The 13,604-nt window shown below is 44.3% G+C and overlaps 1 protein-coding gene across 2 annotated transcripts in view; it reads left to right on the plus strand.

Moving 5' to 3' along the window:
* The window catches only part of cplane1 (ciliogenesis and planar polarity effector 1), a 311,037-nt gene that overhangs the window by 22,579 nt on the left and 274,854 nt on the right, over positions 1–13,604 (plus strand). For both annotated transcript variants that reach the window (XM_072257500.1, XM_072257501.1), the window contains exons 5-6: positions 2,499–2,731; positions 9,706–9,812. In XM_072257500.1, coding sequence (XP_072113601.1) covers positions 2,499–2,731; positions 9,706–9,812 — 340 coding nt within the window. The remainder of the gene's footprint in view (positions 1–2,498; positions 2,732–9,705; positions 9,813–13,604) is intronic.

Consider the following 13,604-nt stretch of genomic DNA (forward strand, 5'->3'; position numbering starts at 1 on the left):
CCCGTCGTAAATCCATGCTGACTCGGACCAATCCTGTTACTGCTATCCAGAGGTGTCGTAATTTCATCTTTTATAATTGACTCCAGCATCTTTCCCACCACCAACGTCAGGCTAACCGGTCTATAATTCCCTATTTTCTCTCTTCCTCCCTTCTTGAAGAGAGGGACAACATTAGCCACCCTCCAATCCACAGGAACTGATCCTGACTCTATAGAACATTGGAAAATGATTACCAATGCATCCACGATTTCTAAAGCCACCTCTTTAAGTACCCTGGGATGCAGACCATCAGGTCCCGGGGACTTATCAGCCTTCAGACCCAACAGCCTATCCAACACCATTTCCTGCCTAATATAAATTTCCTTTAATTCATCCATTACCCCAGGTCCTTTGGCCACTATTACATCTGGGAGATTGTTTGTGTCTTCCCTAGTGAAGACAGATCCAAAGTACCTGTTCAACTTGTCTGCCATTTCCTTGTTCCCCATAATAAATTCACCGGCTTCTGTCTTCAAGGGCCCAATTTTGGTCTTACCTATTTTTTTCCTTTTCACATACCTAAAGAAGCTTTTACTATCCTCCTTTATATTCTTGGCTAGTTTACCTTCATACCTCATTTTTTCTCCACGTATTGCCTTTTTAGTTACCTTCTGTTGCTCTTTAAAAGTTTCCCAATCCTCCGGCTTCCCACTCGTCTGCTATGTTATACGTCTTCTCTTTTATTTTTATACTGTCCTTTACTTCCCTTGTCAGCCATGGCCTCCCCTTACTCCCCTTAGGATCTTTCTTACTCTTTGGAATTAACTGATCCTGCACCTTCTGCATTATTCCCAGAAATACCTGCCATTGTTATTCCACTGTCATCCCTGCTAGGGTATTGTTCCATTGAACTTTGGCCAGGTCCTCCCTCATAGCTCTTTGTTCAACTGTAATACTGGCACTCCCGATTTTCCCTTCTCCCTCTCAATTTGTAGATTAAAACTAATCATATTATGGTCACTACCTCCTAATGCTCCTTTACCTCGAGGTCCCTGATCAAATCTGGTTCATTGCACAACACTAATCTAGAATTACATTCTCTCTGGTAGGCTCCAGTACTAGCTGTTCTAAGAATCCATCTCGGAGGGACTCCACAAACTCCCTTTCTTGGGGTCCAGTACCAACCTGATTCCTCCAGTCTACCTGCATGTTGAAATCCCCCATAACAACTGTAGCATTACCTTTGCGACATGCCAATTTTAACTCTTGATTCAACTTACACCCTACATCCAGACTACTGTTTGGGGGCCTGTAGATAACTCCCATGAGGGTCTTTCTACCCTTAGAATTTCTCAGTTCTATCCATACTGACTCTACGTCTCCTGATTCTATGTCCCCCCTCGCAAGGGACTGAATATCATTCTTCACCAACAGAGCCACCCCACCCCCTCTGCCCATCAGTTTGTCCTTTCGATAGGACGTATACCCTTGAATATTCATTTCCCAGGCCCTGTCCACTTGAAGCCATGTCTCTGTTATTCCCACAACATCATACTTACCAAGTTCCAACTGTGTCTCAAGCTCATCTACTTTATTTCTTATACTCCGTGCATTCATATACAATACTTTTAATTCATTACTCCCCTCATCTCCCATATCAATTCCTATTTCACTTGGCCATACTGTACGATCCCTTCTTGAGCTTTCTGCTCTGTTGATTCTGCTGTCTTTCTTAACTTTTCTTATTCTCCCTTTCCCTTTATCGCCATCCTTATATTTCCAGTTCGTCCCCTCCCCCCCACTACTTAGTTTAAACACACCCGTGTTGCGGAGGCAAACCTGCCTGCCAGAATGCTGGTGCCCCACTTAAGTGCAACCCATTCCTTTTGTACAATTCATCCTTACCCCGAAACATATCCCAGTGGTCCAAGAATGTAAATCCTTGCTTCCTGCACCAGTTTCTCAGCCACACATTCAGATCCATTATCTCCCTGTTCTTGCCCACTCCAGCACGAGGAACTGGAAGCAAACCGGGGATAACCACTCTGGAAGTCCTACTTTTCAGCCTTCTTCCGAGTTCTCTGAAATCGTGCTGTAGAATGTCTTTCCTCTTCTTCCCCACGTCATTTGTGCCGACATGTACCACCACTTACAGATGTTCCCCTTCACTCTTGAGGATTCCCTGCAATCGGTCCGTGACATCCTTGATCCCGGCACCAGGGAGGCGACACACCATCCTTAAATCTCGCCTGTTACCACAGAAACCCCTTTCTGTACCTCTCACTATGAGTTTCAATGAGTTCCCCCCTCATTCTTCAAAACTTCATCAAGTACAGGCCCAGAGCCATCAAATACTGTGCTTTATCTTCCTTCCACACTAATACTCAATGTTTTATCTTTGCTCAGGGTTTAGGGTTGGAGACAGATGTGAGCTGCTGGATTTCTGACCAAGACCCTACTGTTGTTTACCGTGTCCCTTCCTTCGTTGACGAGCTGTATTTGTTCTCCCACTCTCACAGAGTCTGCTGTAAAGCTGTTCTTGTTTGTGACGAACAATGGGAAGCGGGTTCTCCTGCTCGGTCAGACAGGCACAGCATTTCTTTGGGAAAGTACTGAGCAGCAAGATTTGCCAGATGTTCCCGGACTCCGGCTGAATGGGCAGTGGGCTCAGATCTTACCCAGTGACCAGGCCAGACTTCCCCAGGAAGAGGACAAGGAGAGTGCCGTACATGCGGTCTTTGTCACTGATGAGGTGAGTCCATTGCCACGTGTAATCACAACGGGTACATATTCGATGGTATCTGATATGTTTGTGTGGGACCCTCAGCTAGTCCTTCAGCAGACAGTGAGATACTATCCAACTTCTGTCATTGTCAAGAGTCTTGTTGGCTGCAGTTCCATGCTTCATGTCCATGTGGAATATGTGGCTTTTCTCCGGGTGTTCTGGTCTCTTCCCACACTCCAAAGTTCAAAGTACACTTATCAAAGTATGTGTATATGATACAACCTTGAGATTCATCTCCTAACAGGTAGCCATGAAACAAAGAAACCCAAAAGAACCTATTAAAAAAAAGACCATCAAACACCTAATGTGCTGAGAGAAAAAAAAACAAATCATGCAAACAGTAAACAAGCAAATAACGTTCTGAACTGAAGTCCACCGAGAGAGTCTGTCCACAGAGCCTTAGTTCAGTGCAGAGCAGAGCAGGGAGCTGATCCGGCCTGCCACTCACCTCAGGCCCTGGCACCCTGACCTTTTCAATCTGGCCGGGTGCCTAAATGGTCATCTAAACATCGGGTTCAGTCGCTTTCATATGCTCTGGGACCTGGACCCCACCACCTCGATTTGATCTGTATCTGACCTTTCCAATTAGGCCTGCTTTAATCTCGGGTCTTCCTCACTCTTGGGGACAGGCCTGCTGCCTCACCTCGCCTCGGTTCTGCCTCCAAGTCCACAGGGAAGTTAAAGGTGCTGATCATTTACAACCAGCCAGAAGTTGCTGAGATTCTCCAGCACTATCTTGAACTGGAAGCCCATTTTAAACCGTAAGACGTTTTGGTGAATAAACTAATTGTTCTGTGATGCGAATGAGGCTGGGATTAAACCAGAAACAGAGGAGAATCAGGTTTAATATCATGTGCATATGCCACGAAATTGTTTTGTGGCACCAGTACATTGCAATACATTAAAAAAACAATCTGGCATTACAATATAGATATAGTAGGGGACAGAGGGTCCAGTGAGATGGAGGAACTGAGCGAAATACATGTTAGTAGGGAAGTGGTGTTAGGTAAATTGAAGGGATTGAAGGCAGATAAATCCCCAGGGCCAGATGGTCTGCATCCCAGGGTGCTTAAGGAAGTAGCCCAAGAAATAGTAGATGCATTAGTGATAATTTTTCAAAACTCGTTAGATTCTGGACTAGTTCCTGAGGATTGGAGGGTGGCTAATGTAACTCCACTTTTTAAAAAAGGAGGGAGAGAGAAACCGGGGAATTATAGACCGGTTAGCCTAACGTTGGTGGTGGGGAAACTGCTGGAGTCAGTTATCAAGGATGTGATAACAGCACATTTGGAAAGCGGTGAAATCATCGGACAAAGTCAGCACGGATTTGTGAAAGGAAAATCATGTCTGACGAATCTCATAGAATTTTTTGAGGATGTAACTAGTAGAGTGGATAGGGGAGAACCAGTGGATGTGGTATATTTGGATTTTCAGAAGGCTTTTGACAAGGTCCCACACAGGAGATTAGTGTGCAAACTTAAAGCACACGGTATTGGGGGTAAGGTATTGGTGTGGGTGGAGAGGTGGTTAGCAGACAGGAAGCAAAGAGTGGGAATAAACGGGACCTTTTCAGAATGGCAGGCGGTGACTAGTGGGGTACCGCAAGGCTCAGTGCTGGGACCCCAGTTGTTTACAATATATATTAATGACTTGGATGAGGGAATTAAATGCAGCATCTCCAAGTTTGCGGATGGCACGAAGCTGGGCGGCAGTGTTAGCTGTGAGGAGGATGCTAAGAGGATGCAGGGTGACTTGGATAGGTTGGGTGAGTGGGCAAATTCATGGCAGATGCAATTTAATGTGGATAAATGTGAAGTTATCCACTTTGGTGGCAAAAATAGGAAAACAGATTATTATCTGAATGGTGGCCGATTAGGAAAAGGGGAGGTGCAACGAGACCTGGGTGTCATTATACACCAGTCATTGAAAGTGGGCATGCAGGTACAGCAGGCGGTGAAAAAGGCGAATGGTATGCTGGCATTTATAGTGAGAGGATTCGAGTACAGGAGCAGGGAGGTACTACTGCAGTTGTACAAGGCCTTGGTGAGACCACACCTAGAGTATTGTGTGCAGTTTTGGTCCCCTAATCTGAGGAAAGACATCCTTGCCATAGAGGGAGTACAAAGAAGGTTCACCAGATTGATTCCTGGGATGGCAGGACTTTCATATGAAGAAAGACTGGATGAACTGGGCTTGTACTCGTTGGAATTTAGAAGATTGAGGGGGGATCTGATTGAAACGTATAAGATCCTAAAGGGATTGGACAGGCTAGATGCAGGAAGATTGTTCCCGATGTTGGGGAAGTCCAGAACGAGGGGCCACAGTTTGAGGATAGAGGGGAAGCCTTTTAGGACCGAGATTAGGAAAAACTTCTTCACACAGAAAGTGGTGAATCTGTGGAATTCTCTGCCACAGGAAACAGTTGAGGCCAGTTCATTGGCCATATTTAAGAGGGAGTTAGATATGGCCCTTGTGGCTACGGGGGTCAGGGGGTATGGAGGGAAGGCTGGAGCGGGGTTCTGAGTTGGATGATCAGCCATGATCATAATAAATGTCGGTGCAGGCTCGAAGGGCCGAATGGCCTACTCCTGCACCTATTTTCTATGTTTCTATGTTTCTAATATGACAATAAGTGTAAATATATAGTTAAATAAGGGGGGGAAACAATAGTGAGGGTAGTGTTCATGGGTTCATTTGCAGATGACACAAAGCTGGGTGGCAGTGTGAAATGTGAGGAGGATGTTATGAGAATGCAGGGTGACTTGGACAGGTTGGGTGAGTGGGCAGAGGCAGTTTAATGTGGATAAATGTGAGGTTATCCACTTTGGTGGCAAGAACAGGAAGGCAGATTACTATCTGAATGGTGTCAAGTTCGGAAAAGGGGAAGTACAAGGAGATCTGGGAGTCCTTGTTCATCAGTCACTGAAAGTAAGCATGCAGGTACAGCAGGCAGTGAAGAAAGCTAACGGCATGTTGGCCTTCATAACAAGGGGAGTTAAGTATAGGAGCAAAGAGGTCCTTCTGCAGTTGTACAGGGCCCTGGTGAGACCCCACCTGGAGTATTGTGCGCAATTTTGGTCTGCAAATTTGAGGAACAACATTCTTGCTATGGAGGGAGTGCAGCGTAGGTTCACTGGGTTAATTCCAGGGATGGCGGGAATGTCATATGTTGAAAGATTGGAGCGACTGGGCTTGTATACACTGGAATTTAGAAGGATGAGAGGGGATCTGATTGAAACATATAAGATTATTAAGGGATTGGACGCGCTAGAGGCAGGAAACATGTTCCTGATGTTGGAGGAGTCCAGAACCAGAGGTCACAGTTTAAAAATAAGGGGTACGCCATTTAGAACAGAGTTGAGGAAAAACTTTTCACACAGAGGGTTGTGGATCTGTGGAATGCTCTGCCTCAGAAGGTAGTGGAGGTCAATTCTCTGGATGCTTTCAAGGAAGAGTTAGATAGAGCTCTTAAAGATAGAGGAGTCAAGGGATATAGTCCTGTGGCGGCGCTGGCTCGAAGGGCCGAATGGCCTACTCCTGCACGTATTGTCTATTGTCTATTAACACAACAAAATGCTGGAGGGGCTCAGCAGGTCAGGCGGCATCAATGGGAAGAAATAAACAGTCGACATTTTGGGTCGAGACCCTTCATCGGGGCTGGCATCAGGATCCATATTCAGTTGTTAGAGTTGTGTCATCTCGGCGAAATATTCAGTTTACATCACATCATATCCCACTGTTTGTCATAGAAATCAAAGTTCAAAGTAAATTTAATATCCAAGTACATATGTGTCACCATATACAACCCTGGGATTTATTTTGCGGCGGACATTCACAGTAAGTACAAAGAAACATGATAGAATCAATGAAAGACCACACCCAACAAGATGGACGAACAACCAGTGTGGAAAGGACAACAAACTGCAAATACAAAAAGAAAAAAAGGTAACAAAGAAATAGGCAATAACTATCAAGAATATGAAATGAAGAGTCTTTGAAAGTGAGTCCATAGGTTGTGGGAACTTATCCCCTCTGGTTAAAGAGCCTGATGATCGAGGGGTAATAACTGTTCCTGAACCTGGTGGTGTGGTTCCTGAGGCTCCTGTACCTCCTTCCTGATGGCAGCAGTGAGAAGGGAGCATTTAGTGGATGGTGGTGAAAAGAAGGGTATGTGTTTTCTCTGGAGTAGCAGAGACTGAGGAGTTTTTTTAAATAGTGAGAGGTATAGATGTAGGAGACAGCAGACACATTTTCTAAGTGTCCAAATGTCTAATACCAAAGGGTAAGCATTTAAGGTGAAAGAGGGTAAGTTCAGAGGAGATGTGCAGGTGAGTTTTTCCACACACAGAATGGTGGGTACCTGGAATGCACTGCCCAAGGCGATGATAGAATCAGATCTTTGGTGAATATGAATGTGCAAAGAATAAGACCACAATATGTAGGAGCAGAATTAGCCATTTGGCCCAGTAAATCTGCTCTGCCATTTCATCGTGGCTGATCCAATTCCCTCTCAGCTCCAATCTCCTGCCTTCTTCCCGTATCCCTTCATGGCTTAACTAAACAAATCTATCAACCTCTGCCTTAAATATACCCAATGACTTGTACTCCACAGCCATCTGTGGCAACAAATTCCACAGATTCACCATTCTCTGGGTAAAGAACTGCCTCCTCACCTCCGATCTAAATGGACATCCCTCTATTCTGAGGCTATGTCCTCTGGACTTAGACTCTCCCACCATAGGAAGCATCCTCTCCATATCCACTTTATCAAAGCCTTTCACCATTAAATAGATTTCAATGAGATCCCCATTCATTCTTCTGAATTCCAGTGGGTACAGGCTCAGAGCCATCAAACACTCCTCATATGATAAGCCGTTCAATCCCAGAATCATTTTTGTGAACATCCTTTGACCCATCTCCAATGTCAGCACATCCTTTCTTAGATAAGGGTCCCAAATCTGCTCATAGTACTCCAAGTGGAGCCTCTCCAGTGCCTTGTAAAGCTTTCACATTACATTTTTGCTTTTATATTCTAATCCTCCCAAAATAAATGCTAGCATTGCATTTGCCTTCCTCACCACCGACTCAACCTGCAATTTAACCTTTGAGGAATCCTGCACGAGGACATCTTAGTTTCTTTGCACCTCAGATTTTTGAATTTTCTCTCCATTTAGAAAATGTCTATACTTTTATTCCTTCTACCGAAGTGCCTGACCCTACACCTCCCGAAATCTTCTGTCTTTCTGTAGCCTCTCTATTTCCTCAAAACTACCTGCCCCTCCACCTATCTTCATATCGCCTGCAAACTTGGCAACAAAGCCATCAATTCCATCATCCACATCATTGGCATATAATGTAAAAAGAATTGGTCCCAACAAAGACACCTGTGGAACACCACAAATCACCAGCAGCCAACCAGAAATGGCTCTCTTTATTCCCACTCTTTGCCTCCCTCAAATCAGTGAATGCTCTGTCCATCTTTCCTGTAATACCATGAGATGTTAACCTGTTAAGCAGCCTTGTGTGGGACCTTGTCAAAGGCCTTCTGAAGATACAAGTACACAATATCCACTGATTCTTTACCTATCCTGCTTGTTATTTCTTGAAAGATCTCCAACAGATTTGTGCGGCAAGACTTTCCCTTGAGGGAATGGAGGGATTATGGACCATGTACAGGCAGAAGGGATTAGTTAAATTAGAAATCATCAGTTTAATTAGTTCAGAACAACACTGTGGGCCAAAGGGCCTGTTCCTGTGCTGTACTGTGTTTTAATAGTTGTAAAGCAAAGCTGTGGGTCACCCATCACTTGAATCTAAAGGTGTTTAATGGTTAGTCACAGAGGAATGCTGCCAGGTTTCATTGAGTAACACTATGCTCACACTGATGGTATCATTTCCAGAACTGTGCTCTCTGTTGGTGAGATGAAGCTGATTACAGCCGCCATTGGCTAGCCTCACAGATACAATTTGAAAGAAGCAAAAGGCACCCTTCCAGCCACAGGGAAGTGATGCTACAGAATGAATGGTGGGAACAGGCTGGGAGGTATTTTCAATCATAGAGTTGCACAGCAGAGAAACAAGGATTTTGGCCCATCCATGTCCACATGGACTGGTGATCACCCAGCTGTATTAACCCCATCTTCAGGTACTTTGCCTATAGCCTCTATACCCAGGTGATTCAAATGCTTGTCAGACACCTCCTAAGAGTTCCAGTGACTCTGCCTCCACCACTTTCTCCAGCAGTGGGTTCCAGGCTCTCAGCACTCTGCATGAGAACGGTCTCTCTCATGTTCCTCTATTTGCTTTACTGTTCCCCAAGCTGTAAGGCTGTTCAACACCTCAGCCCACTAACCCACACTTCCACACCCCCAACCACCTCTACATTTACCATGTTCTGTCAGTCACCCTATGTACAGACACTGCTGTGCATAGCGTCACTTTATGGACATATAATCTATCTATATCTTATCTATTTATACAGTATTTATTGTGTTTTTTATTATTGTGGGTTTTTTTGCTGCATTGGAGCCAGAGTAACAATTATTTAGTTTTTCTTTACACTGAAAATGACATTAAACAATCTTGAATCCTGAATATTAAATCTTCCCCCCATCCCGTGTCCTTTAATTTTGCATATCTCTGAGATGGGGAAAGGTTAATTGGTTCCGCACAACATTGTGGGCTGAAAGAGCTGTCTATGTGCTGTACTGTTCTATGTTCTGTGTTTTACAGAGGTATCTTGGCAGTGTGTTGTAACTCCCTGCTGTTTCTGGTTGTTTGGAAGGAAAAACTGTGGAAGGCTGAAATATGAATGAAAAATGAGAAAAGTATTGATGAAGCCGATCAGTAGTTGTGAGGGGAGGCACATGGTTAACATATCAGCCCAGTGATGTTACTGACGGCAACACACTGACCATCAGTGTACTTGTGTTTGTGTCTAGGTACTGGGGGACTGCTGCTTCTGCTCCTTTGCCTTTGTCTCCAGTGACACTCTGGTGTTGACCACCTTGAAACTGAAGTGGTTTGAGCAAGTGGAACGCTCTGTTAGGTATGGATGTCTTCATTGTTTGTGTGCGTGTGTGTGTGAGCAAGTGTATGAGTGTGTGTGTTAATTCTGCATCCATACCACTTTATTCTGTTGAATTGAATTGACTTTATTTCTTACATCCTTCTCATACATGAGGAGTAAAAATCTTTACGTTACATCTCCATCTAAATGTGCACTGTGCAATTTATAGTAATGTATAATAAATAGTATGTACAGTAGGATATATAACAAAACAGTCAATATAGCTTAGAAATACAGATATGTCAGTGTGAATTAATCAGTCCAATGGCCTGGTGAAAGAAGCTGTCGGTCCTGGCTTTTATGCTGTGATACCGATTCCCAGATTGTAACAGCTGGAACAGTTTGTGGTTGGGGTGAATTGGGTCCCCAATGATCCTTCAAGCCCTTTTTTCATACCTGTCTTTGTAAATGTCCTGAACAGTGGGATGTTAACATCTACAGATGCGCTGGGCTGTCTGCATCACTCTCTGCAGAGTCCTGCAATTGAGGGAAGTACAGTTCCCATACCAGGTAGTGATGCAGCCAGTCAGGATGCTCTCAGTTGTGCCCCTGTAGAAAGTCCTTAGCATTTAGAGACTCATGCCGAACTTCTTCAGTTGTCTGAGGTGAGAGAGATACTGTTGTGCTTTTTTCACCACACAGCCGGTATGTACAGACCAAGTGAGATCCTCAGTGATGTGTTTGCCGAGGAACTTAAAGCTGTTCACCATCTCAACCCCAGATCCATTGATGTCAATAGGGGTGAATCTGTCTCTGTTCCTCCTGTAACTCATATCCAACTCCTTTGTTTTTGTGATATTGAGGGAGAGGTTGTTTTCTTGACACCACTGTGTCAGAGTGATGACTTCCTCTCTATAGACTGCCTCATTATTATTTGAAAAAAAGCCAGTCAATGTAGTATCATCTGCAAACTTAATTGATAGATAGGAGCTGTGGGTGGCGACACAGTCGTGGGTATACATAGAATAAAGGAAGGGGCTTCTGGGGGGGGGCCTTCTCTATTGAGAGTCAGAGGGTTGGAGGTGAGGGAGCCCACTCTTACTACCTGCCGTGATCTGACTGGAAGTACAGGATCCAGCTACACAAAGGCAGGGTGAAGGCATAGGTCTCTGCGCGTATTGACATGCTTGAAGGGAATTATGGCGTTGAATGCTGAACTGTAGTCCAAGACCAGCATTCTCACATAAGCATCATTCTTCTCCAGATGTGTAAACATGGTATGTAGAGCTGTGGCTATTGCGTCATCTGTCGATCAGTTGTGTTGGTAGGTGAATTGTAGAGCGTCCAGTTTGGGTGGTAACAAGCTGCAGATGTAGTCCTTGACCAGCCTCTCAAAGCATTTGCTGATTATTGAGGTGAGTGCGACAGGACACCAGTCATTCAGACATTTTACCTTGGTCTTTTCAGGTACCGGGACAATGGTGGATGTTTTGAAGCAGTAGGGCACTCTGCTTCAATAGGGATGTGGTCTTAAAGAAGGCAAGACAGTGGCTATACTTTATTAGGAGTTTGAAGAGATTTGGCAAGTCAACAAATACGCTCAAAAACTTCTAGAGTTGCACCGTGGAGAGCATTCTGACAGGCTGCATCACTGTCTGGTATGGAGGGGCAACTGCACAGGACCGAAAGAAGCTGCAGAAGGTTGTAAATCTAGTCGGCTCCATCTTGGGCACTAACCTACAAAGTACCCAGGACATCTTTAGGACACGGTGTCTCAGAAAGGCAGCGTCCATTATTAAGGACCTCCAGCACCCAGGGCATGCCCTTTTCTCACTGTTACCATCAGTTGGAGGTACAGAAGCCTGAAGGCACGCACTCAGCGATTCAGGAACAGCTTCTTCCCCTCAAAGTCTGATCCCTAAATGGACTTTGAAGCTTTGGACACTACCTCACTTTTTTTAATATACAGTATTTCTGTTTTTGCACATTTTAAAATTATCTATTCAATATAGATAATTGATTTACTTGTTTATTGATTATGTTTTATTTAATTTATTTTTTTTCTCTCTCTCTCTCTGCTAGCTTATGTATTGCATTGAACTGCTGCTAAGTTAACAAATTTCACATCACAGGCCGGTGATAATAAACCTGATTCTGAAGGGGAAGGGGAGTGATTAAAAATGTCTGTAAACACATCAGCCAGTTGTGCTGCGCACATCCTGAGCACCCGCTCCGGGATGCCGACCGGTCCCGCAGCCTGTGGCTGTCCACTTGTTGGAAACACCGGTGTACTTCAGCCTCAGAGATGGCCAAGGTGCAGGTCGCTTCGGCAGCTCTCCTCAGCTCATTGTTGGCCATATCCAACCGAGTGTAAAAAAGATCTCATCTGGGAGAGAAGCAGCGATGTCTGCAGCACCGCTGCGTTTAGCTTTGAAGTCTGCGATGGTGTGCAGACTTTGCCATAAGCTGCGTGTGTTGTTGGTGGAGGGTTGTATCTGGATCTTGTCCCTGCATTGTCGTTTCACTGGATCACTGTTATCAGTGGATCAATTTTATTTGGACGACCTCAGGTGACAGAGTGATCCTTGTACCGTTGGCCACACTTGCAAGCTGCCCCAAGCTCATTCTTGGTTTGTGTTGGTTGTTAACGTAAACAGTTTATTTAGACCATAAGACTGTAATATATAGGAGCAGAGTTAGGCCATTTGGCCCATCGAGTCTGCTCTGTCAGTTCTTCATGGCTGATCCAATTTTCCTCTCAGCCCCAATCTCCTGCCTTCCCCCCATATCCCTTTCCTGACCAATCAACAATCTATCAACCTCTGCTTTATATATACGTAAAGACTTGGCCTCCAATCTTATCAAGGCCTTTCACAATTTGATAGGTTTCAATGAGGTCACCCTTAATTCTTCTGAATTCTAGTGAATACAGGCCCAGAGTCATCAAATGCTCTTTGTATGTCAAGCTATTCATTCCTGGGATGATTTTCATGAATCTCCTTTGAACCCTCCCCAGTTTAATGTAAATGGCAGAAACCTGCTCACAGTACTCCAAGTGATGCCTCACCAGTGCTTTATAAAGTTTCAACATTACATCCTTGCTTTTATATTCCAGGCCTCTTGAAATGAATGCTGTCATTGCATTTTCTCTCCTCACCACAGACAACCTGTAAATTAACCTTTACAGATTCCTGTACAAGGACTCCCAAATCAGAATCAGGTTTATTATCGACGTCATGTGTCGTGAAATTTGTTAACTTAACAGCAGCATTTCAATGCAATACATAATGTAGAAGAAGAAGAAAAAAAAACATAAATAAATAAACAAGTAAATCAATTACAGTTTATGTATATCGAATAGATTAAAAATTGTGCAAAAACAGAAATAATATATATATTAAAAAAGTGAGGTAGTGTACAAGGGTTCAATGTCCATTTAGGAAACGGATGGCAGAAGGGAAGGAAGCTGTTCCTGAATCGGTGAGTGTGTGCCTTCAGGCTTCTGTACCTCCTACCTGACAGTAACAGTGAGAAAAGGGCATGCCCTGGGTGCTGGAGGTCCTTAATAATGGACGCTGTCTTCCTGAGGCACTGCTTCTTGAAGATGTCCTGGGTACTTTGTAGGCTAGTACCCAAGATGGAGCCAATTACATTTAGGACCCTTTGCAGCTTCTTTCAGACCTGTGCAATAGCTCCTCCATTCCAGTCAGTGATGCAGCCTGTCAGAATTCTCTCCATGGTACAACTATAGAGGTTTTTGAGTGTTTTTGTTGATGTACCATATCTCTTCAAACTCCTAATGAAGTATAGTCACTCTCTTGTCTTCTTTAT

The sequence above is a fragment of the Mobula birostris genome, chromosome 5 (genome assembly GCF_030028105.1).
Source record: "Mobula birostris isolate sMobBir1 chromosome 5, sMobBir1.hap1, whole genome shotgun sequence".
In the NCBI taxonomy this organism is placed as follows: domain Eukaryota; kingdom Metazoa; phylum Chordata; class Chondrichthyes; order Myliobatiformes; family Myliobatidae; genus Mobula; species Mobula birostris.